The sequence below is a fragment of the Python bivittatus genome, unplaced genomic scaffold (assembly GCF_059951505.1).
Source record: "Python bivittatus isolate LINGU-HERP-01145 unplaced genomic scaffold, Pbiv_v1 ctg000080_np1212, whole genome shotgun sequence".
NCBI classification, from domain to species: Eukaryota; Metazoa; Chordata; class Lepidosauria; order Squamata; family Pythonidae; genus Python; species Python bivittatus.
The window spans coordinates 53,664,063-53,691,017 of NW_028277035.1; the positions used below are offsets into that span (position 1 = coordinate 53,664,063).

Below are 26,955 nucleotides of genomic sequence, written 5' to 3' on the forward strand. Positions count from 1 at the left end.
TAGAAGGATTTTCTCCATGACAATCTCTCCCTAACCTGGAATTTCAGGACTCGTAACACTGCACTCATTGGACTGAGTCCATCCACTTTGATGCTGGTCGCTAACTTATAGTCCCTTATAGTCTGCCTAAACAGGGCTCATTTGCCCCAATCCAGTGCCAGGGCTGTTTTACATCCAATTCACACATGATCCAACATGACAGAAACAAAGAGTAGGTGAAGGTCCCTTGGATACACCAGGACCTCCTTTGGCTCCCTCCTTCCCATGTGGGTTATCTACCAAACCCAGTGCTTCCTGCTGCCTTCCCAAAGCTAAATAGGACACCCAAATTGCTGAGGAAGAGGACAGGAGAGCAACTGGAAAGCACCACCATTCACCCAGTTGTTGTTGCCAAGAAGGAGGCAACAAAGTCACATGGAAGCCACTGGTGCTCTTGCCACCACTGCCTTCTCCCAGTGACACGAGGGTGGGGGAGGGGGAGAATTTGGTTCACTGGGCAGGACTCAGGTAGAAGTGGGAAGGGAAGAAGTGGCTTCTCCTCTCAGGCCACATCCTAAATATTTCCCTGGGGGAAGGTGACTAAGCAGGACGGAGGTGCCGCTCATCCTCTGGTTCTAGGCAACACCCGGCCCGGTACCAGAGAGGTTAAACAACCCAGAAGGACCAAAATCCAGAGACATGAGTGGGGTGGAGTGGGGTGGGGTGGCAGGACTCCGACTTTAACACTCGTCCATGGACTGCAAGGCAGACCGAAGGCAAGACCGCTTGTTTACTTCTTGACCGCCTTTGCTCGCCGCTCGGCCGCTGTCCCCTCAAATAAATGCGGCTGCCTTAAGCCGACCGTGTTCCTAACGCGCGCCCAGCCTGACGGTCGTGTGTAGGTAGGCAGATCCCCTCAAGGTAGGAAAGGGAGGAGGCCCCCTATAGTTTACGAGGAGGTGGAACAGAGGCAAGGGAGTGGGGCGGAGGGAAGGCGGGAGACTTGCTGGGGACCGATGTGGGGGGAGCGTGGTTGCACGTTTCCTCCGCATAGGCTGAGCAGTTCAAATCCCCCTCAGCCGTGCGGCTTGGCCGGAGCGCCGCAGCTTTTGCAGCCGGGCAGCAACAGCGCGCAGAGAGAAGGCAAGACGTCCCTGCCTATCACGAGCCTTTCCCTCGCTGCTGGTCGCCGCCTCCGCCGCGGGCGCCTGCCTCACCTCGCGTTCCCTCGCTCCCTCCCTCCCCAGTCGCCAGTGCCACAGGACGAAGAGGGGCCGCTCAAAGGACTGGTGGACGGCAGCTGTAGAACCAGCACCGACCTCGTCTTCCTTCTGCCAAGAGCGCGGCCAGAGCCCTGGGTGAGTACCGGTCCGTGGAAGAACCTGGCCTTCTCCCCCCGGTCAGAAAAGAAATGGGAGACGGCAGAGTCAGGTCGGGCAGATTTGCAAAGCTGGGTTCCTGGTTAAGGAAGAAGTGTTAGGGCTGGGGGAGAGGAAAGCAGGTAGCCTTTCCCGCTTCCCTTCGGTCTCCACTTCTCACAACTCAGTCGCCCCAACCCCATCAGCAGGTGTCTAATCGTGCGAAGTTGGCAACAGCATCTCCTGCACTTTTGGTCTTTTTGTGAAGATGCAAAGCAGACAGTTTGTGGTCAAAGTGGAAAGCTGTATAGAAACATCCATATCTTCTTCACTCCCTGTCCCTCCTTTCTTTATATTCTTCTCCAGGCTGGAGAGAGTCATGACAGCTGAAAAGGCTATTCCTATAATTAATGGCAAACCAGAAGATGCTCTGGATCCTGAAGCCTCCAGCACCAATTTGGTCCACAGCAACGATAAGAAGGTGCACGAAAGAGGCCATTGGAACAATAAAGTCGAATTTGTGCTATCTGTGGCAGGGGAAATTATTGGGTTGGGGAATGTGTGGCGATTCCCATATCTCTGCTACAAGAATGGAGGAGGTAAGATGGCATCCTGTGTAAATGCATAGCTTGCACGTGTTTTGCCCACCTGCCAAAATATTGCAATTTGCTTAATGTGAGGGAAAAGGGGCTTATCTTGGTAGGCTAGCATTTAGGCAACAGAAGGCTTATTCTGCAAACTGCCAAGCTGTGGAATGGAATTTAAGAGAGTTAGATATACTAACCAAAAAAAAAAAAAAAAAAGGCAGGTTGATAAAAGTATAGATAGATTGGCTTAGTATAGTTGGATGTCACACCAAATACGTTTTTGTGATCCTTTGAAAGCAGGTTATTATCCCTTTAATACTCAGAAAGATTATTAATTTTTAAGTAAAATATTTTCCTCTTGTTGGAGACAAAATTTAGAAAAGAATTTGTTCTAGCAAAAGAGTAAGCATGGTGAACAAGGATGGTATATAAAAAATGAAGGGTGTATATGTGTCAATCATGTTTCTATGATATATATATTTACATAAACATGTCAGGAATATATCTGATGGAATAAAATCTTAACTTTAGAATTTTTCACAACAAACTTGGATTTTTAAAATATGTAACTTTAGGTAAAATTAGCATTTATATTTTCACTTGAAAATTTATTTCTGTAAATAGTTACAGGGAAATACAGAGTTGTTTGATGTTATACTCACAGTGCAATCTTAAGTGTTTCCTTTAGAACTAAACACCTAATAGGTCTCTGTAGAAAATCTGTTTTGGATAGCAAGTTTTATTCTTATCTTGTCTGCTTTCAGTAAATCCCAAATTTAGAATGGAAAGTGTCTTTAGGACAACTAGGTTTTGTCCTAAGCAAAGACAGGCTTCCACAGAGCACAGAGTTACTCCTGAAGCCATTTCAGAGTTTCAGGACACAGACATCTCAAACAAATACATTTTCTTTCAAGCATTTAAAAAAAATAAAATGTCTGGCAAGGGGGAAGAACAGAGAAAAAGGTGTGACTTGTTTGTGATTGACACCTCTATCTTCCAATCAGGTGAAAACTTTAGCATTGGTTTCCTCTTTAGTTACAATGCTTTTAGGAGGGATGGAGATTAAACCTATCAGTTGATGTCACCGAAGCAGAAAATGAAAAGCCTCAAATTGTTTCTTTCTTTAGAATAAATCCCTATCTCTGCCTCTCTCCCTTTAACATTTTACAGGTTGCTTTCATAGGACCGCCTAAAGCAATAAGCCATTTTATACCAACTCACAGACTTCAAACACTTCTCTTGCACAAAACCTGTCTGTCTGAAATGGGTGTCCCTTTAGATTCAAAACAAGATCTGCCAATTCCATCCAGTTGAGAGTAAATGATTCATTTTCCCATGCAAATTAATGAAGATATTTATGAAAGCTTAGATTGGTTTTGGACCCAAAGCAAAGTGGGTTGTATTCAAAGTGTTCTGAAAAGTTTAAAAAAGGACTCAAATCTGTGGTGTACGCTTCACTTTGCAAACTGTATGATTTTCTTTACCAAGGGCTGCTGTAGGTAGCTTCAATTTTCTTAGTTTTCCTTCACAATCAGTCTTCTTTAAATGTAGGTACTTAAATCTTTTCTGGATTATTAGCTATGATAGTACTCAGAGCTATAAGCATCAAGTACAGTTCCATACAGAATTAATTGTCTATAATTTGTGGCCATACTGTTTACAGAAAAAAAATGTTTTGGATACATTGACATTCAGAGTAAGCTGAATAGTCTGGTCTTGCTTTGCTTATTGAAGACAGAGGTCAGGATACTTCTCAGAGTCTCTTGGGAGTTATCATTTTCTTGGAAAATAAATACAGGTAGTCCCCAGTTTAAGAACGAGTTCCATTCCCGAGGTCTGTCCTTAAGTCGAATTTGGATGTAAGCCGGAACAGTATAATACTATATAAATAGTGTTGTGTAATTAACTTGAACCATTGTGTATTTAACTTGAATCGTTGTGTATTTAACTCAAATTTTGTTACAGTAGGCTCCATTCTTAACTATGGGTCATCTGTAAACTGGGTGTTCTTAACCTGGGAACTACTTGTATTTACAAGTCATGCTTTTGTTTTATTTTGTCATATGGACATTGTTGCTTGAAAGCAAGTCAGATGCTTTATTAGTATGCATTACTGACTCTTTGAATTTTGGCAAGCATGATAAATTAAGTATGTGGTCATGACATGGCACTATTTATAGGAGATCAGAGAAAAGACATTAAAGTGGGTTATAACCAAGGAAAGGATGTAAGCTTACAAACTGTAATATTATTTGGTATATGGTATTGTGAGCCAAGATAAAATATAATGCAATATATAATCTAAATGCTATCACCTGCATGGCAAATCTGTCAATAATGAATAAATCACATCATTACACTGAGAATATGGTCACTGAAAAGAAATATTATGCTGTGGATATTTAGTATCAAGTTTGCAAAAAAGAGGATGGCAGACACTGAAAACCAAATTGCAAGGAAAGAAAGAAGTATCCCAAGTGCCAGTAAAAATTCTTTATTTTGTAAGTTATCAAAGTTTTAGTGGTTTCAAGACAACATAAATATTAGGAGTATCTTTTTAACATGTTTGCTGGTTAAATGTTACATAAGAAATAATATAATTTTTATTTCATGTTTTCTAAGTGGTTTTATATACTTTTCTGGCAAATTTATTCCACATGATTTTGCTTTGTAGTTATAGTTTTGATAAAGGATTTTATCTGAAAATGCCAGTCTGTTGCATAATAAAATATTTTCACTTGGACATTTCATTTCCTCCCTTTCTCTTAAGTATAGAATTGAGCTTTAAGGCATTATCCTGCAGCTCATTCCATGAGTTTAACAAGAATGTTTGACTGTTTTTTAGAGAACATCTTTCCATGTTATGATGAAGTGGTTGTGATAAGACATATTTTAGCCTTCTCCAATTTAGGCAAAGGCCATCCTAACTGGGAATTCTGGGAGTTGAGGTCTAACATATCTGGAGAATCCCTAGATCTAGAATGGTTGTTATAGAAATAGAGGGGAATAATCTTAATTGTGCTTAAACCCTCATACTTCCAGAGTTCATGGGGTTAAAACAATTTGTTCAGGTGCTTCTTCTTTACTTTTGTTTTTCTGCTGATAATGTTGTCCTGTGATTTATGTTGTTTCTGCAATGAGAAGCATCAAAATTAATTTGGCCTATTTCTTTCGCTACTTTTTTTTAAAAGCATGGTGTGTAGGTGTGTTTGCTTTTCTATATTGCCTTCTGTTGCTTCATAGTGGCAGAAAATCAAGATGAAGTGAGACCTTCTGTTTAATTGTTCTTATTGATGACTGCTAGTCTGTTCTTCATGCTGTTATTTTATGATGGAGAACCTGGGCAAGTCATTTTTATATTACAGGACTTAGTATCTATTTTACATCAGTTGACCAACCATATTTCCAATATTTTCCAGTTTAGATGTATCAGTGAAATAAATACAAATGTACAATTAAAGCAAATACGTTCTGTCTTACTTTTTAAACTTTGTGCCCTACTCAGTTAAATATATTCAGAATTGCATTTTATTAGAATTATATTGTTTTGTTCAGGGTGGCAGTGTATTACTCATGTCTTTGCTGTTCTTTAAATCAGAAAGAGCTCACTTGGAAGATTTTATTCAGGAAACTCCAGTGAACCAAATGTCTACACTGATGTACAGGCTGCATTTGCATTTTATCCTTATATAGGTTTAGTGCTAGAATGAAGAGTATAATTTATTTTGGCTTGTTCCCATGTATATTGTAGCATCTTTTTTGAACATGATGAATCATGAAGAAATATACAAGTACTTAATGAAATGTGAAACATTCCTTTTGATAGGAAGTCCAGTTTGGGTACCAAAAAAATAGACTGTTGTATATTGGTACAACAGACTGTCGGTGCGAGCAGTAGAATGAGTGCTCACATGAATCTATACAGTCAAATTTAATCTGATTAACATATTTGGGAGATATCTCAATCCGATTTCTAAACCTCCCATATCCCATTTGTTTTCTATTCTGTATCAGAGTTCCCCAACTTAACTCCTGTCAAATGTCTATGACAGCTATAATTCTCAGACAGCACCACACCTGGCAGGATGCCAGGTTGAAAAAAAAAATAGTTTTATTGATTGACTGATTTAATTTGCTCAGATTTCTGCCTGTTCCAATCAGAAAAGTAAACATTTCCAACCTGCTTACAGTAAAAAGGTTAAAAAAAAACATGACAAGGAAACAACATACAGTACTGCTCCTACTACATCACAAAAAATGCACCCAGACTTCAGAGGTACTGCAACAATCCATCCCATCTAAGAAGAGCCAGATCTTCAAGGCTGTTCAGAAATGTAGCATGGAAAGGGCAGTCATTAAAACTGAGGAAAGGTTATTCCAGAGGAGGGAGTTCATCACTGAGAAGATTCAACCATAAAATCCCTCAAAATGACATTCTGCAGAGCAACTCTTAAACATGCCATTTCTCCCTGTTCAGACTGGATGGGCAGGTTTTACCCAGAGTAGGTAATCTCTAAGATACTGAAACTCTAACCATTTAGGACTTTAAAGGTGACATCCAACACCTTAAATTGTATCCTGAAGCTATCCAGCAAACAATGCCGTTCCCACAGCATAGGTTTCACATGGGAAGACTTAGGAGTACCATAGCTACATAGACTGCTATATGCTGAACCAGCTGCAGCTTCTGAATGGTCTTCATTGGCAGCTTCACAAAGAGTGAGTTCCAATAATCCAGTCATGAATTGACAAGGATGTAAGTGACTGTCATTGAAATGGTTGCAACTGGCACACAAGATGTAACTACATAAAAGTCCTCTTGGCCACAGCCTCCACCTGTGTTTTGTGGGTTAACTCCTTTCCAGTATTTCAAGAAACCTCGTATTTATCTTTTTTTGCTTTCAGCGTTTAATATATTTTACAATAGGATTGAATAGGATTTGTAATCTAGAATAGGATTAGTGTTTGCCCTACGAGGTAGTCCAGACAAGAAGTACAACCAGGACTACTAGTTCTATCTTTATTGTAAGGTTACATCAACAAATCTTGCAGACTGAAAGTATTTCTCCCCTCCTTTCCTTTTACTCTCCAGAAAACTAGGGAAGGTCCCTTCTGATACATTTCTCACACCCCCTCCTCTCCTTCTGTGGACCGAGATGTCTTTTACACGCTGGTTGTCCAGTCTGCCACTCTTCCTCCTATCCCCCAAGGTCATTCCCATATTTGAGGGCCATTTTCCTCCCGTTGTTTCTGCCTGTCCTGTAAGATCGGACACAATTGGTGTATTCCAGGTCTCCCCTATTATGCCTCCTTATGGACCCAGGAAGTGTACTTATCTGTAGCAGCACCTGCCTCTGGAGGTTCAAACAGCCCTGACCCTGCTTTTGTTCAAGCAAGCCTGGTTGTCTCCCCAGGCCTTGGACAAGGGTGGGGTCTGTATCAACTATGGGATTGCTTTTGGATACTTACAGTGTATGCCTGCTCTGCCTGTAATGGCCTTTTTTTTTTTTTAAATCTTTGTTTTTGCACTGTATTGTATCAAGATGTTATTTTTAAATTTGTACATCACCCAGAATCAGTGATGAATTGAGCAGCCTTAGGAAACCAAACAATGAATAAATAAACAAATGAATATATTGAGAAAGCTTGGAATAGCATGTATTAGGATATATTCAATGTGAGTTTCTCTAAAACAAAAACTAAAAATGAAAGGAATTTGTAAAAAATATGTATAAAAATGCTTTTACTGGATAATTAAGATTGTCCAGTTGATCCAAAAGTTCTGTATTGTTCTAAACAAATATCTTAAATATAATTATCTATGGTAACTTATTAATAGAATTCGCATAGATATAAATCTATGAAGCTGACATCAGTTATGGAATCAAATCAGTTTCTGAGAGATAAACTGCTGAATACTTTTCTACTAATCTACTTAAAAATTGAACAATTACTATACTAATACTAAAATCACTCATACCTATGAAACTTTTTACATTATAATGAAACATATTTTCAAAAATTACACTTACGTTGTAGAATTTGCAGAATAATGATAATCTTGTTTGGCACATATTTTAAAGTTTTCAATATAATGTATGCATTGTGGCATGCCATAGATACAAGAGTATCTAAGCATATTTACTTATTAGTTTTGAAAGCAGCATAGTTATGCTATGAACTGTATTGTAATTGGAAAAATATAGAAAAATTATTTAATATGCATAACTTATTTTAGGGTTAACTATATATTTATTTAGTTTTCTATGCAGAATGTTCCATTTTCAAGTAATTTCACTGATTTTTAGTGTAAGGTTTTGTAAGTACTTAAGAAAATACAGTGAAACCTTATTTTAATGGACTAACAGGCAAAAGGTGTGTCCATTATTGAGGAAATCCTAAGAATAAGCTGTGACTTATATCCTTCACAAGATGCCATAATCACACATTGATGCATTGTTTTTGACAATTTATGTCATTTGAGTAATGATAGAAATCACAGCGGAAAAGTGGTCTACTGTGCATGATGTCCATTGCATTGAGTTCCAGTGAAGTAAAATTTCATTTGCCATGAAATATAAACACTGTGGAGTCTAGCTGGGTAATGAAACGTTTGCAAGCAAACAACCAAGCTCAGAGAACCCCAAGGACTCCATAGTTCAACCCTGAGCTACACATATTCTCTTCTATTAATATAAATATTCTTTCTATGATGATTGCTTCTAATGAGCAGAAATCAGTTATGGACCACACCTATCACGTTATAAGTGTTACACCTGCTTTCTACATTCTAGTTCCTAATGAAAGTAGGTTGAATGCATTGCAATAGATGCTCAATAAACTCACTACAAAGAGGTCATTTTAAGTTCATTCTAATAGCATACATAATGCATGCGTCACTCCAGTGTTAACTCATATTTAAAACAGGAATGTAATGTCTATTTACAGTGAGATGTATTAGTTTCAATTCTGTATGGGAATAAGGTGCACAGAACTCAGATTTATTTCTGAGTAGATTTAAATAGGATTTGCTGGTAGAGATTAAAATTAGTGTTATTTATTTCCTGGTCAAGATGTTTTCTAATGGATATACAGTATTGTATCTTCATTAAGGCATGCTATTGAAAAATCTTCTACACCTGAAGAAGCTTAGTCAGTTCATCATATATATGGATTTAATTATTAATACCTTGCTGATTGACCTAATTTTCTGATCTGAAATCATGTCTGTTGAGCACATATTCTCTGGCATCCTGTGTTGACATTTTGGAAATATCTTTCCAGCATGAAAACTTGTAATATTTATGTATACAAAATTAACATCATTACATTTGAAAAATATTTTCAGTCTGGTACCCACCTAAAGATAAAGATCACCCATGTGTAGATATAAGTAAATAGTAATGTATAATAAAAAAGTAAAGTAGGATTTTATTTAAAATTTAAATAAATTAAAGTATTTAATTCTGAACTCAAAGCCAGATCTTGTATGCATTATGCATAGTAGTCTTGCATAATTGGATACATAAAATTAAATGTTGAATTTTATCTTCATAAGGCATTAGGTGTAATTAATAATATCTATTCAATGTTTGCTTTAGGTGCCTTCCTTATACCCTATGTCGTTTTCTTTATTTGCTGTGGAATACCAGTGTTTTTCCTGGAAACTGCTTTGGGACAGTTTACCAGTGAAGGAGGAATTACCTGCTGGAGAAAAGTTTGTCCGTTGTTTGAAGGTATACATCATATTCATTTTTCCTTGGTATATGTATACAGGTATTTTTGTGGCCGTGTATGTGCATACATTATTTATACAGAGAAGCACTTTTATGACTATTGAAAGTATTTTACAGGTAGACTGAATTTTCAGCATTCAAAATGTAAAGAACACTTCTAGTATTGTTGCCAATAATTACAACAAAATCCATAGCAGTAGCCTAGTTGCCTTTGAATGCATGATGATCTCATGAATAGTCTTTGAATTTACTTATAGCATCATCCGAGTAATAAAAAATGCAGCATAGAATCCTGTGGTACAAATGTGGAGATCCCATTTTGACCAGGAACTTGCTTCTTGAGAAAATCATTGTCTCACTTTTCCAACCTATTTGTAGTATGGAAGGTTGAAATAGTTGCCTACCTTACAAGTGAATGTTAGTTTAAAATCATATGCCAAATCTTAAAAGGACTTGGAGAAAATGATCATTTAAAGATTTAGTTTCTGTATTGTTAATTTGGAATGTGCCCACTGTGCTAAACAAAAAGGACCTAAAAACTCTTTTCCTGGTTCCTTTAATCTGCCTAATCTCCAATGCAACCTTATTCTGAGGCATTATTGTTCTCAGCCCTTGCCTTTCTTCCCAGTCTAGCTTGCAGCTTTGGGATTTCCTGATGGTCCCCCATCCAAAATACTAATTAGTTTTATCCCTGCTTAGCTGTTCAAGGTCAGCTAAGTTCTGCATCTTAGACAGCCAATTCTTCTACTGTGCACAGTACAGTTAGACTTTCGGAACTAGGGAAAATCTGCATTAGAAACTAGACTCTATCAAGTACGTATTGAGAATGTTTGCTTTCTAACTCATACTTTTGCTTCCATTTATGGCTAAATAAGTTATCTTTCCATATTTTTCAGGGATTGGATATGCCACCCAGGTTATTGAAGCACATTTGAATGTTTACTATATCATCATTTTAGCATGGGCTATCTTTTACCTGTTTAACTGCTTCACAATGGAGCTTCCCTGGGCAAGCTGTGGTCATGAGTGGAACACAGGTATTAGCACAGAAAAGCGATAGTGTAAATGATGATGATGATGATAATTTATAATTTATTAAATGTATATGCCACCCAATTCCCAGCAATTCCAGGCCATATTTCCATAAAAGCACTGAAAAAACAGTGATATAGGTAATCATACCAAACAATTTGTTGGTGTATGAAATCTTCATATAGCATATAAACAAAATGTAGACATTATTAATGTTCATTTGTGATGAAATAGTATGTTGCATTTTTTTTACCATTTAAACACTGATTTTTGAAAATTGGAAGGAATATTTATATTTTTGATACATAGCATCACAGAATTTTATTCATTTAACACATTTTCTAACTCCTTGTGAATATCTTAAATTCTGAAAAAAATCAACTATAAAGCAGCCCTTACAAATAATAATAATAATAATAATAATAATAATAATAATAATAATAATATATTAAATTTGTACACCACACAATTCTCACTGGCTGTACGTGGTCCATGTATTCATTTTATAAGTACAGTATCTGGATCATTACACTAAACAAACCATGTATGCAGCATGGAGAGAAGACAAGGCCATTTTTACTTCTAGAATCAACCTTCATTCTTAATAAGATATTATTGCTGTAGAATCTTGCGAGATCTCTGATGCTTTGTCTTTGTGTGTGTGCGCGCATATGTGTGTGTGTTGGTCACTGGGACTGCCCAGAGTTGCTGGGACTCAGGCGGCATATTAAATAAATAAATAAATATTACAATGTCTCTTTGCTTCTGCAAGAAACCTTACACAATCCTTGGCCAGACTTGAATTCTCCTGTCATTTACATCTCATTTCAGATAGTCTTTTTTAAAATTATTATTATTTTCAGATTTAAAGTACTAATTCCATCATGGTTTGAATCTTACAAAATTAAAAATGGTGTTTATTTTAAATTATATCATATTGACTAATTATATTACTTTAAACAATTTAAATGATTAAATCTGAGTGGAATATCAGAGTATCTGAAAGAAACAACATGAAATTAAAATGCATCTCATCTCACCTCTGTAACCATTTAATTTTATTAAGAACTGAAATCTTCTATCAGCATTCTTGTATTATTAAATAGCTTTGGAGTTTTGATCAGATCTATATGTTTGGGTAAGAGTTTTGCATGGACTTCAATAATTTTTGGCATCTGTTTTGGAAATCTTAGCTAATATTGAATATTGTCCAGATAGCGCACATATCAATTCACCTATGAAGAAAAGCTTTGATTTCTTCCCCAATTTCTGGAATACCAGTTTTACGAGTATGACTATGGTACTTTCCCACTTAACAGATTAAAGCTTTTAGGTTGCTGCTTATAGAAGGTAATTCCTGAGCCAGTAATATGCATTGGGAATTGAATTGTAATCAGCCACTTGAATTACAAGGCATATTTTAACTCTCTAATTGTCACTTGTAACTTAAAGTCTGTTTCTGTTCTTAAGAAGGGTTGAGTCTTGTATTTCAACTGGACAAAGAGAAAATATGGAAAGAATAGAGTAATGAGAATTAGTTATTAAAGCATGTGAAATAACTTTTTTTGAAACCTTTACATCTATAATCTAAAAAAATGATTAAGACAAATGTTATATAACGTTTTTGTTCTTTATAGAACATTGTGTGGAATTTCAAAAACTTAATATGAGCAATTGCACTCAACAATATTTGCAGAATGCTACTTCTCCGGTCATGGAATTTTGGGAGTAAGTATTATTATGCTTTTATTTTAATCAATTAAGGGATTGAAAGGAAACATTTGGAACAGATAAGAATGAGAAAATATCAGTTTCTGTCATTTTGGGGAGAATTTTAGGTGAAGATTATTTTCATGTATTCACAAAGGTGACATCAAAACATTTTTCCTTTGGGAATATGTACATGTATTCCTAAGTCACTAAGTTCCCCCTAATATTATTATCTATTATTATGCTAAATCTCATGGTCTCCTTTTTAAACTCTGTGTGAAAACAGTTTCCAATTTTAGCACGCTATATATTTCCATGGTAATAATACCGGATACACATTTAATCCCAGCCAGTTGTCACCCAGATGATTTGTCTTGAGTTCAGAAGGTATGTGGGGAGAGCACCAAGGAATTTGGTGATGTAGGCTACACTAGATGTTGAAATATGTCCTGGGAGAAGGCAAAGGCAAACTATTTTTATAGTATTTCTAAGCAAATGTCATAATTGTGTTCAAGTAGAACCTCAGTGATAAGAAATAAAACAATTGAATACGTGTATATATATTTCATATTTTTGGAGATAGTTATTTTTAATGGGACAGCAATTAGCTCTTTACCCATAATAGCTAATTGTTTCTTTCAATTAAATGACTGAATATGGATAAGCTGAAAGCTTGCATATGGATTTCTTTATATCATCATGGCTTTTGTTCTGGTAAAATTTATAACCAAAGAAATTGTTAGTTATTCTGAGATACATAAGTATACCAACATTTGAAGAAGTGTTTGAAGCAAATCACAATGGCTTTATATTTTAAAAAGACTAAAATCTGTTTTAGGTTGAAATCCTTTGGCACCTGGGTCATCCTTCCAAGCGCCATAGGATGTATTGCATCTTTCCCTCTGACATCAGAATATTGGAAATATCTGTCCCCTCTCTCAGTCGCAGGGGAGGGCATCTCTGATACTGGAGGAATATGAATATGCCAGGGGAGATTTTTGAATTTTCAGGTTACATAGTCTGTAGGTTACATAGTCTTACACATCTGCTGTCTGTGTGCTGGTATGTATTGTTCTTTTCATCCTACTGAATCAAGTGGCAGAGATGGATAGTAAGAAAATGTAAAGGTAAAAATAGCATAGGATGCCATTGTTCTGCTGGCACAGGCTCTGTAGGCATGTGATAAGAAAATTATCTCACTCTCATTTATTCCTGCAGCTGCAGGAATGATTGCTGTGTTGGTGGCTTAATTATAAGATTGCACAATCCCAGTTTGTTTATCATAGGACTGACTTCTCAGCGAACATATTTAGACTGTTCTGCCAGTCTCATTGGAAGCAAGATTTACATTAGTCACTACTTACTTGTTTCATTAGTTTAAATGGGACTTAAACACACAGCTAGTTTTAGGTTGATTGGATCTAAGAATTGGTGATTCATTATTGACACCATGGTCAAGTGTTATCTGAGATACTACCACTTAGTTATGGAACCCAATTCTTGAATCTCAGTGCAGAATGTATTTGGAAGTGTCAAAGCACTCCATTTACAAATACCATATTAGTTTTGAAGGTAGAAGTGTAGAAACGAATGAGAAATTTGAGCTGCTGGTCTGTAGGAGAATGCTTTAGTTCATTATTTTAATTTTATTTTAAAGTAGCTAGAAAGAAGACGTTGCTTGACATATCCTAAGTGTCTGTTTGAAAATAAATTGTATAATTGTATTAATTTTAAAAGTATTTTCTACCTTTTTGCACTGAGTTCTCATTCGTTCTGAATCACTAAAAATATGCATACCTCCCAGCATGTAAATAGACTAGCCCTACAAGTTGAAATTTTGACATGCACACAAATAGTTTCACATGAAGCATCAAGACTGCAATGTGTCTTATACTATTCAGTGCTAATTTTGTGAAATAGTAAGGGATGTGCTTTTGGAGACTCTCATTTTTCTAATTTTTTGTTACCTATGAGATATTGCTTCACTTTTTAATTGTAACCCTGCAATATTAGTACAGTCTTATATGCAACAAACCTTTAACAAAGCCTTTTTGATAATTTAGGATATTTGTTGCATTTAGTTTGTTTAAATTCAAGTTGTATGCTAATTCTGAACATCCTTATACTAAAGCCCTCAGCTTTGCTTTGCTTAATTTCATGTTAATCATTTAACATTTTTTCTGGGTTCCTTCTATGGTGGGTTAAACAAATGCTGATAAAAGTATGCTGTGATCTTTCACCATCACATCCATACTGTTAGAAGAAGAAAACACAAGTATTTTGTTCATGTATGCTTTATATCAGGCATTCTTTCATAGTGTTTGTAGTTGGCCATGAAAACCACCTTGCTGCATTTTTGTCCAATGCAATGTATAGAATAGGGCCTTTCTGCCTTACTTGCTTTCAAGCTATGACACTGCACAGTTTATGGGCTTTTACCTGCAATTTTTGTGGTAGGCATATTTTAGAGTAATCCATTCCTCCCTCCCTTCTATGGCTAAATATTTTCCTAGCAGTTTTTCCACCACAGCTGTGCTTACTACCAATGGATTAATGCAATTATTACTTCTGAGATGTATTAAACTGAATACATTGAAACTGAATAGCTACAACTTGATCACAAATGTCTTTATTAGCCGTGTGTTCTAGAGATTCCACCTCCTGGAATAAGAACTGTAATTATTCAGTCCTATCATAATATTTGAGCAATGATTCTAGTAAAAGACAGTAATTATGCTAAGCTAATTTCCTTGTTGTCTGGACAATTTATTTGCTCTAAATCACTGTCCTGTGAAATCTAAATAACCGAAACATTTGGTGGGTCCAGAACTGTGTCTCAAAACCAAGGATTTATGTGCATAAGCTGCAATGAGCCTTTTAAAAAATGATTAATGAGAAAGACTACCTTCAATTTCAGCAAATATTGAACAGCTTGTCTGGGATGCCCCTGCTTCTCCCATCAGACATACTATAATCAATATTATTTTCAAAGCAAAGGAGTTATAGTATCACATATGTGATAAGAAGTGTTCAGTAGAATATAGACCTGTATACCGAGATGACCCCCTCTCCATCTTAAAGAGGAATCTGAAGCTTTAATGTCAGAAAGGCAGCTATTAATTCCTGCTAAAAATCTGCCATAGCTACCTATAATTCTTTAATATTGCCCTTTTTAATGGAATGTTATGCTGCTTCCAGAAATATATTCATACTTAGAAGAACATATTCTTTGAAGAATCCATGGCTTGCAGAAATGAAAATAATTAGAAGTTCAATTGAATAATATAAAAATAGTTCATTTAAGTAGCTCCTCTTAGCTGAATAGAATTTTCTTTTTCATTATCTTAACATCTTACCAGTTTGTGATGTGTGGATTACCATTTGCAGTAGTGATTTTGAAAACTAATTTTCATTTGAACTCTGGTTCAGTAAGTTAAAGAAAAGGGAAATAGAAATTTAAAATGGGCAGAAGAGGTGATATTGATATTTGACATAATTAGCTGAAGAGGCATACTTTGGAACTAATCTAAATATGTGAAGACAGTTTTATAATAGAATGAGTGAATTTGGTACCTGGTGATACCCCCCCAAAATCTTTATGTCTGATATCATAGGACTATAATTGAAATATCGCTGGAGACTTACAGTTGCTTATATCAAGACTGCGTCTGCATTTCAAGTGAGCTAATCCACAGATATTGTCATGCTGGTTTTCTAAACTTGAAACACTGTGAAGGAACAACAATAGATAAATAACTATGACTTTTAACTTTGTATGTCATGTAATGCTTTTATTATAAAGAATTACTAAATTTCTTTTTTTAATAATTGTCAACATTAGTTGTAAGTGAAACTGCAAAAAATTTAAAATTAATAAGAACTCCAGCCTCATTTCTGGTAAGGTCCTACATTTCTGTAAAAATGGTGCCCGCAGAAAGTGTGGAGTTGTGTGTGTTTCATTCAGGAAAGATAATGTGACTGTAAATTCTGTCCCACATGGGCAGCAGTTCTCTTGTGATCAGTTAAAAATAATGGGCAGAAATAAATACTGTAAAATGACATTGTGTAAACCCTCCTGGTTGATATGGTTGCAAGACTAATCAATAAAACTGATTGACATTGTGTAAAGCCAGCATAAATTGAACCAATAAGCTCCTAAGGCAGGATTGGCTTATGTAAAACATAAAGCATACACTTCCTACCTTTTTCATATATTTCAAAGAAGCTACATTTTGTTATAATTATGTTACGGCTTTCTTCTGGCAGGTGAATACTGGTCCTGTGACTACTGCATGGATTGCCAATAGGTTTCCAGGTACAGTTCAAAGTGCTGGTCCTGAATTATAAAGCTCTGTGTGGTTGGCATCTAGGTCTCTGCAGAATAGCTTGTTTCAAGGAGAGCCAACCCATCCATTGAGGGCTTTCCATCCAGATACAGTATGTTGAGGGTCACCTTGTCTGAGATCCAGGGACGGATAGCAAGGAGGGTTTCTCAGTATGTGCTCCATTTCTGTGGAATGCTTTACTTATTTGGATGGCACTTTCCCTGGTGGTTTTTAGAAAGGCAATCCCAACAAAAATTTGTTTTGAAGAGTACTTGGTTCTGAATGTTACCGAGTTTGATGCCAGCAGGTGTTTTGTGCTGAGGTTGAGAAACACTGATGTAGACTATTGGAAGTACATATGCAGTCAGCAATTTACATATGTTATAATAGCTAAAGATGTTAAATAGCCATTTCAAGATGCTCTTTAGCATTCCAAGCTTTCTTGAATGTAACAGTATTACTTGATGAGCAATCTACTTCCTCAGCTATGGCAGGTTTCAGGAAGAAATTCTGGGGATCTGAGAATGTCTGGGGGAAGCATGACTTCCTAGAAAAATGAGCAGGTAATGTTTTGTGAAAATTTGAGAGTACGTAACTGGGCACAGAGTTCCATTAATTACACAGTGAATAAGATCACTGAAGTATAATCTTCACCATCTACACTGAAATGCCTCTAAGTCATGCTTGTAAGACTATCAGGTATCAAAATTATGCATTGTCATAGCTTAGATATGCTTAATAAGTAAACATTTATAGCAAGAAAGGGGGTCTTCTATCAAGTGAGAGGGTGCAGTTGAAGATATCCATTGATGTAATTTCTTCTTAATGGCCCTGCTTTAAGTCTTTTGCCATGATCTAGAAATACAGCTTACTGCTTCTTAGAAAAGAATTTGGATAAACAAAGGTGACATGGTGATGAAGTTATTTCCGCCTCAGTAATTCCTTTGTTAGTTAGGAAGCAACCTAGACCTCAACTTAAAAAAGACTGCCATTCCCTGGAGGAGGTGGCATATTCTTTATGTTTTCAAGTAAAGCCTAGTGAGAAAAAACTTCATTTTTCTTTTTGGTCAAAGGAATAAGCCTATATTCTGTAATTCTGCAAAGGATTCCTATATTCTGTAAAGGAATAAGCCTATATTCTGTATATTCTGTAGTATTCTGTAACTAGGCTTACTAAAGCCTAGTAAGAAAAAACTCTTGGAGTCAAAAAGTGTTTTTCCTGCTCCATCCAGAGGGCAAATAACTGCAGGAGACACAATGTTACTAATCCCACAATCCTATAAAAAGTCATTAACAGGTTTAGGCCTGATCTTGTCACACTTAGCTCTCACACACTCATTCACTTCGCCTCTGGACTAGGTCTTTCCTTGTGTTCAGTTCAAAGAACAGTGTAATGTGCCAGACTTGTTAGACTGTGTTCAGTTCACAGAAGGGCGTGTGAAAATATTTTTTCATTTGGTTATACCCAAGTTTTTTCTCTGGGGCTTTGCCTAATTTTATTCGAAAAGATTGAACAGGGCTAAGCCATCTTCTTTTTATTATTGTGCAGGATTTTGATTTATAAAGACATTAATTGAGCAGATTTCAAATAGAACCTTCTATCATCTCTTCCAACAATTAACTCTAAAAATGATCATTTACAAAAAAATGTCATTCCAAACATTTACTGTCTTTCCAAATAATTAGGGAAAAATAGTTCGTAAGACATTTAATGCAAGCATTTTAATCTGGACGGCATATACTGAAATCATTTTTTTTCTTAGGAATTTCTGAAATATTTTTCTATTTGCATTTTTGTATTATTTCTGCTTTATAATCCTAGTGATACATATATCTCATCCATCACAATATGGAAGTATTATGCTCTATAGCATGTTAAAAAGTTAAAAATTATGGGCTTTTAAAAATCTAAAATGTTATAATCCTCCCGTTGGGGGAGATGGGTGGCATACAAGTTTAATAATAAATAAATAAAATAAAATAATTAACATTTATTACTGTTTACAAGTATAGGTAGTCCTTGCTTAACAACAGTTCATTTAATGATGGTTTGGAGTTATTATGGCCTTGGAAAAAGTGTTTTACGACCTGTACTCACACTTACAACCATCGCAAACTGTTGCACCACTCCCTATGGTCATGTGATCATGATTTGTGACTTTTTTTATGATGGTCATTAAGCAAAATACTGTGGTCATTAAGTGAATCAAATCATTAAGCAAATCACGTGGTCATTAAGTGAATTCCGGCAAAAAAGTCCATTGGGGAAGCTATATTCGCTTAACGACCATGTGATTCACTTAATGACCATGGTGATTTGCTTAATAACCATAGTAAAAAAGGTCATAAAATCAGCTCCAGTCACATGACAATTTGCTTAACCACCAAGTCGCTTAGCAACCTAAATTCCAGTTCCTATTGTGGTCACATAGCATGGACTACCTGTAGACAGAATGAAAATGGAGAGAAGTGCTAAGAGGATATGTAATCCCTTCCTTCCTCCTTCCTTCCTTCCTTCCTTCCTTCCTTCCTTCCTTCCTTCCTTCCTTCCTTCCTTTATCTCTATGTTCTCAGAAGTTAATGGAAGTTCTTTATATTGTTTTGGATGGTGCAGAGATTTACTAAATTCATTAAAGAATGAACTTTCAGCCAGTTTCATGGTTGGAATGGCAAAAACCAATTCTGTTTCTGTTTAAGCTGGTGTCTATATATGGAATGCATATGGGTCTCCCTTCCAAGATAGTAGCATGAGATGCATAGTGCTTTTGATCTAGAGGAGATTCTGATATAAGGGATTGCCCTGCTTTTGAAATTGTACTTATAATACAACAGAATCTTCTCCCAAAATGACAGAAATCAAAGTAATTGAATCAAAGTAATTGAATTGAATAGTTTTTATCATTTTTTTTAGTCAACTAGAGTACTAAACTGGCTTCATACCTTAGGGAGCATTTGTTTTTAATTTGTGATTAAAAAAATATATATGCCCCCCCCTTTTTTTTCAAAGAAAGATGACAGGACTTTTTAGAGAGAGAAAATGAGCCACAATTTTCATGGTTGAAGATGCTTAGTAAATAACAGAAGAATCATAAGAAAACATTGTCCACCATTTTGAATAGGATAAATGAATATGGACTCACCCTAAAGAAAGTGAATCAAGTTGGAATCACTAATTATATCTTGTGAAGTTTTAATTATGATTCCATCATGGTATCCACCATATAATATACTTGATTTATTTCCTATCCATTGTTTCCAACAATTTTTGTACAATGAAGTAGATATAATATACTGTATAATATATTTTAATATAATGCTGTATCTTGATTATTTTTAATTGGAACCAAATATAATGATGTCTATTCAAAGCTAATTTATATATTAAACTAAATTATTTAGTAGGACATATATTTAAAAACTAAGCTTTGTTCAATGTGTCTGTAAAAATGATAGCTGCTTTGAACATCGCTCCTCCCAGCTACTTCACTTCTAACAAATTTGACCAACTAATCTATTATTCTAACTCTGCCTAGCAAGGACTCGCAGACTGGTTCAAGGCCAGAATTACTATTGAGGTGTTTTAGGTAGAGGTTGCTGCAGCTGTGGGAGATAGGCAACAAAATTGGGGGGAGATGGGCGGGGATAAGTCAAACAAACAAACAAGCAAACAAACTAATAAATAAGCAAGCACTATCCTCTATTAGAGTAGTATAGAGTAGTATGTCCTGTACTTGTCCTCCGACCCCCAATGTTGAAGTAAGTTTCAAATACCAGCCTAAAGCTGTTGTTGTCCTTCGACTGGTGCTTGAAGTTATCCTTATGTCAGAATCTATTTGGTGCAGATTCATTACAAAAGAGGTCTTTTTTGTTAGCTTGAGCTCAGCTTCTTTTTGCTGACAGATCTGGCTTCAGTTCTCTTGTAGAGTTGTTATGAAGAGGTTCTGCTTCCTGCACACTTCCTCTGTCTGTGTCCTCTGTCACACTTCTGTGATTTTTGTTCTTTGCCTCTTATGCCTTGAAAGCAACAAGAAGTGACAGGAGAATGATGCTAACATGGAAACCAGACCTTGCAATAAACCCAGCTGTTTACTTTGCCCCCACATTTATGCCAACAGCACCATCACAAGCCCCAACAAGAACACACGCAACACTAGAGGCCCCTTCACATACTATCCTTTAGTGTGATATATGCCATCATTTGCCAACAATGCCCCTCTGGATTCTACATAGGACAAATGGAACACACTTTGTGTAAAAGAATTAATGGAGAGACAAGTTTGACATCAGGGCTCAAGGCAAGGACAAAGTAATATCAGCTATAACACCAGCAGGTAGAACAGCCTAGCTGATCTTGATGGATCTAGAAAGTTAAGCAGGATAGGCCCTGGTTAGGACTTGATGGGAAACTCACTTGGGAAGTTCAGGGCTACAGGCATCCTGAAAGAAGGCAACAGAAAACTTTTTCCATATCACATACAGAAAATTGCCTGAACATCTTTGTAAGTAACCAAGAATTAAACTTGATTCAAAGATTATTTTATATCTTTTAAAAATAAAGCTTCCTTTCTTGGTCTGTTAGATTTATATCTTGACATTCCTTCAAGGTGGCATAGTTAGGGTGTCCTCTTTCTACAAAAATAACACTGTGAGGTGGGTTGGGCTGAGAGAGAGAGACTGAGCCAGTGAGCTTCTATGAGTGAGGTTGAACTTGAGTCTTTCAGGTTCCGACATCTTAACCACATTAATAAACCAAAGCTGAGCTGTCAGTTGGAATATATTGCATGTATTTTCATGAGATTCCAGTAGAGGAGATGGCAAAATGTGGGCTGGATTGTGTTCCATTCTGTACATAATGAGTATAAAACAGTGACTGCATTCCACAGGATCTGTTAGAGGTCCGTGCTATTCACTGGATTCATCAATGATTTTATACTGTACACTGAATTTATGAATGATTTTATGAAGTTGGGAAAAATATTGTCAGATATGCAGAACACACAAAGCTAATGGGGATAGCAGACATTTTAGAGGGCAGTATCAGGATTCAGGACAATCTTTAAAAGAGGAGATAGAAGAGGGTATCACTGAGAATCAGGTTGTTTTGGATATGGATTTAAAAATGACAGGCTACAAGACTTATATGGACAAAGATATTATACAGAACTTACAAATGAAACCGGGTGATGTTTTAATAGCTAAAAGGGACACACAAATGATAAATCAAAAGAGTGACTTGGATGTGTGGATTTCAACTCAGAAGAGTGACGTGGACAACTTTCTTATCTTGGACTTACAAAAGAGATGTGTTATACTTATGAAGAAGTACCTGTGAAAAGATAAAGAGAAAATGAAAGGAAATCAGCTTTTGGGACATTGTTGTTGTTGTTGTTCAGTCGTTAAGTCATGTCCGACTCTTCGTGACCCCATGAACCATATTGCGCCAGGCCTTCCTGTCCTTCACTGCCTCCCTGAGTTTGCTCAGTTTCATGCTTATTGCTTCAGTGATGCTATCTAACCATCTCATCCTCTGTTGTCCTCTTCTCCTTTTGCCTTCAATCTTTCCCAGCATCAGGGTCTTTTCCAAAGAGTCCTCTCTTCGCATTAGGTGACCAAAGTATCTGAGCTTGAGCTTCATTATCAATCCTTCCAATGAGCAATCAGGGTTGATTTCCTTTCAGATTGACTGGTTTGACCTCCTAGCAGTCCAGGGGACTCTTAAGAGTCTTCTCCAGCACCACAGTTCAAAGGCATCAATTCTTCGGCGCTCAGCCTTCTTTATGGTCCAGCTCTCACAAGGCAGTGATCCATGAAGGGGTTTGGGATATTACTTAAAAGAAATAAACATCAAGATTTGTTAAAAATAAAAAAAGGGGGGGGAATATAAAGTTGACTTATTCAATCAGAGTTAAAATATACAGTACATGATGTTTTTTTCTAGTAGCTTTTAATGGGTTTTTCTTGATCAGGATTGAATGATGAGGCTTTAAAGATTTGTTTATATATAAAATATGGGAAGAAGAGGGTTTTTTTGTTTATTTTTAGAGAAAGTGATAAGCTATGGTGTTAAAATTGGAAAGTGTTAAACTTGCAAAAAAGTTTCTGAGAGGAGATGAAGAAAAAAATAAGAAATTAACTTGTGGGACAGTATTTGAAGGGATTAAAGATCAAGATTTTCCATATGTTGTTGTTTCTGGAAGCTCTTAATGGAATTTTTCTTGATTAAGCTTGAATGATGAGGCTTTAAAGATTTGTTTATAGATATGAAATAAGATGGGTAGAAGAGGGTTTTTTTGTATTTTTAGAAAAAATGATAAGTTACTGTGTAAAGTAATATGGAATTGATTTATTTGTTTAAGGTTAAAATATATACATTGTTATTTCTGGTAATTCTTAATAGATTTTTGCTGATTAAGATTGATGAGGTTTTATTATTTGTTAATAGATAAAAGATGAGATATGGAATGAAGAGATCTTTGGTTGAAATCTTAGAGAGGGTGATAAGTTACTGAAATTGTACTTGTCTTGATGAAGAGGGAAGTCATTTCTGTGTGTGTGTGTGTGTGTGTGTGTGTGTGTGTATTCTTTTTTCTTTGTATTTTCCCCTTCCCTTTTTTTCTCTCTGCACTTTTTCTTTTTCTTTTTTATATTTTCCTTAGTTTGTATTAGTATTTTAGCTTTGTATTTTTAAACTTTAATAAAAATTATTATAAAATGATGATGATGATGATGATGATGATGATGATGATGATGATGGATTCAGGAGGATCTTGATAAGCTGGAACTACAGGCAGAAATCAATAAAATGAATTTCAACAGGGACAAATAAATAATCCTACAAATGGGTAGGAAAAATCAAAATATAGCATCAAGATGAAGCAAAGCATGGTTCCTCTACTCTGGTCAGACTTTACCTAAAATATAAATATTGCATCAATTTCTGGACACCACATTTTAGAAGAGACATTGATAAACTGGAGCATATCTACAGAAGAGTAACTAACATGATAAGGTGCCTGGAAGGAGGAAAAAGAAATGTTGGAAGCATTGGCATGTTTACCTTGGAAAGAAGTAGATGGGAGCAGAGGGAAACGTAATAGCTGTATTCAAGTATCTGAAGGGTTGTCATGTTCAGAGTTGTCTCAGAAGACGGAACAAAAACAAAGGGTTTAAATCACAGTAAGTAGATATCACTTGGACATCAGAAAAAGTGCCCTGATGGAAGCAGGTATTCAACAGCAGAACAGACAGCCTGTTAGCTGCGAATTGGCTTTGCTGAGGATGTTTAAACAGAGGCTGAATGGCCATCTGTCAGGGATGCTTTATGGCGGATTCCTACAATGGACAGGGGGTTGAACTAGAGAATCTTCAAGATCCCTTCCAGCCCCTACGTTCTGTGATTCTACAATTTAATTCTCTGTAAAAAACAAAACAAATGCCAATGCTGTCCCTGTATTTATATTTCAATTAACTGTAAGTTGCACAGAGAACAGCATCAGTTTCAGAGAGCAGTGTCAATTACCTTTTATGACAGCTAATGTTTCAGAGTTTTCTCATTTTCCTGATACAATAGAGAGAACAGCCACAGCCAGAAAAATATCTGTGGTGTTAGACAGACATGTGTGAATCATGTTGAAAGGATGTTTCACTTTCACAAAGTCTTGGATGAAGCATTCTTTCCCAGTGACTCCATAAAGCCCTGGATGTAACAACAGGGATAACATAATCCATGTCTCTCTTTCACTGCCTTTCCTCCTGTAATATGTATAACAGTAAGGAACTATATTTACATTTGTTGGACAGATAAACTTTCAGAAATGTAGATATTCAAAATAATCTATTTAGGCATTGTAAAGAAACAGTCCTTATTTAATATACAATTTGATTATAACTCCTGCCCTTTTTCTATTTATTTTTTCCTAGCAGGCAGAAGTAGTTAGATCCTTCCTAGAATCCTAGATTCTTTTTAATGGGGTAGCAATTTGTTCCCTCCTGGAGTTATTTTTTTTAAAAAATATACAGTGTAAAAAATAAACCAAGAGTTCCTTCTGTGAAAACTATGTATGTCAATAATTGCTCTGACCATTCATTTGTTGACTCAAACTCTGGTAAGTGGTAACTCAAGATACCAAACTTTCTGTGTTCCTGCTCTTTGTTGGGTATCAAGCTACTTTGAAAATCATGCAAGTTTCTTGTGAGGGAAGTGCTGGATTGACATTTCTTTTTTTTCTTTTTTTGATTAATATTATTATACTTTGAATGTTGTATATGTAGGTTTCAACTCAGGAGAAATATGTTTATACTTTGCTTTAGCTGGATTTGTTATGTGACAGTCCCAACATTACTCTTCTGAGTTATCTGCATTTTTCTTGGAGCCAGTAGGTCAAAGGGGTGCCTGGAGCTGTAATTTTATAAATTAAAACTCTACTCCTGCTAGTGTGCTTGTTGTGTTTGATTTCTGACTTCTTGTATAATGGTATTACACAAATGTTTTGAGATAAGTAAATACAAATGTTGGTTAGGATAATACCACCTAGTGTATTCTTTTAATTTTGGTTGGTCCTAGATCTATATTCTGAACTGACATTTATGATTGTGTATCTTTTTATTTTTGAAAGCTGTTCAACATTTCAGCTTCTTGTTGTGTCAGCTGAATACCTTTTTGTTTGCTAGAATTCTGAAAGTTGCTCTAGCTTGGCTAGTGCATCGCTAATTCTAGTTGTTTGTTAAAATTCAAATTCCTGGTATGATAAATTTTCAAGAAGGAAAAAAGCAACTTAGTACATAAAGATTTACTGGTAAGTTCAAGTACATCTGCATCTTTCCATTTGTGTAAAATGAAATTGAACAACACTTTTTAACAATATAGAACCAGAAAACAAATACCAATTATGTTCAGAAATTCATGCCAGGATTTTTTTTTTCTCCTGTGCCATGTTTGGGAATTGTATAAAATTGTGCTGTAAACATGGTGTATCTGTAAATTTTATTTATTGACTTATGATTGGATAGTCATGGTAGTTTACAGAACTACAAAAAACATTAAAATTGTTTAAAAATGGTAGATGGTACAAGAATAAATCACAAGAAACAATATATTTTTTAGTTACCATCAATTATCTTAGAAGATTGTTGTTGTTGTTGTTTAGTCGTTAAGTCGTGTCCGACTCTTCGTGACCCCATGAACCATATTGCGCCAGGCCTTCCTGTCCTTCACTGCCTCCCTGAGTTTGCTCAGTTTCATGCTCATTGCTTCAGTGATGCTATCTAACCATCTCATCCTCTGCCGTCCTCTTCTCCTTTTGCCTTCGATCTTTCCCAGCATCAGGGTCTTCTCCAAAGAGATCTCTCTTCGCATTAGGTGACCAAAGTATCTTAAAGTATCTTAAAGTATCTTTAATATATCTTAAAGTATATTAAATATATACATATTTAATTATAATTTTACATTACTAGTGAAACAAAGTGAATTCTTGAGTTTTTATATGAACAATCTAAAACTACTGTATATGTTTGCCTCAGCAGGATGTAGAAAGCATAATGATCTTAACTTAAGAGCACCTTACTTTTGAATATCCTAATTATTGACAGGGAAGCCATAGATACCTTCACTAAGGGATATATTACAGCTCTAGGCATTTTTTAAATCATAGCATTCTTTTTAACATGCCCAAAAGGAAGCTGTGCAAGGAACATTCTTCTCATGTGATTAAGTGGCTTCCCAAGATGGAATTCATGCAGTTTGAATAAAATGATATGTATAAATCCGTTTTCTTTGCTTAGACAGTGCCTTTCACTTACATATTTCCTGGTGCACATTAATGGTTATTAATAATAATATATTAATAGTAAGGGTTTAATAAGATACCATTGTCATAAGGGTTTGGCCTAGGCTTTAATATTTGTCACCACTTTAGTAATCCAAGGCTAGATGGGCTTCTTTGCCACAGTGAAAGGAATAAGGCAACCTCTGGTAGTGTGGATCTGAAGTAAAGGGCAAAGATTGCTTGTGTGGTTGAGGAAGTATTCACTGTTTGTGTTCGAAAAGGGGCTGTTTTTCTTGCAATTTGAATTTGAAAGTGTCTGGAATACTAATACCAAGTTAAAATTAGGATTTGATATACTGAATTATTTTCTTCTGCTGTAGGTATAGATTCTCTGCCCAGCTAGAAAATGTACTATGCTCATTAGGTATAGCATTCACTTTTAGGATATTTTGATATTAAAAGGA

At 35.9% G+C, this 26,955-nt stretch overlaps 1 protein-coding gene across 1 annotated transcript in view; it reads left to right on the forward strand.

The window, feature by feature from the left end:
- Positions 1 to 1,716: 1,716 nt before the first annotated feature.
- The window catches only part of SLC6A11 (solute carrier family 6 member 11), a 122,171-nt gene continuing 96,932 nt past the window's right edge, over positions 1,717 to 26,955 (forward strand). Inside the window, exons 1-4 of the mRNA XM_007430553.1 lie at positions 1,717 to 1,936; positions 9,526 to 9,660; positions 10,557 to 10,697; positions 12,330 to 12,420. Coding sequence (XP_007430615.1) covers positions 1,717 to 1,936; positions 9,526 to 9,660; positions 10,557 to 10,697; positions 12,330 to 12,420 — 587 coding nt within the window. The remainder of the gene's footprint in view (positions 1,937 to 9,525; positions 9,661 to 10,556; positions 10,698 to 12,329; positions 12,421 to 26,955) is intronic.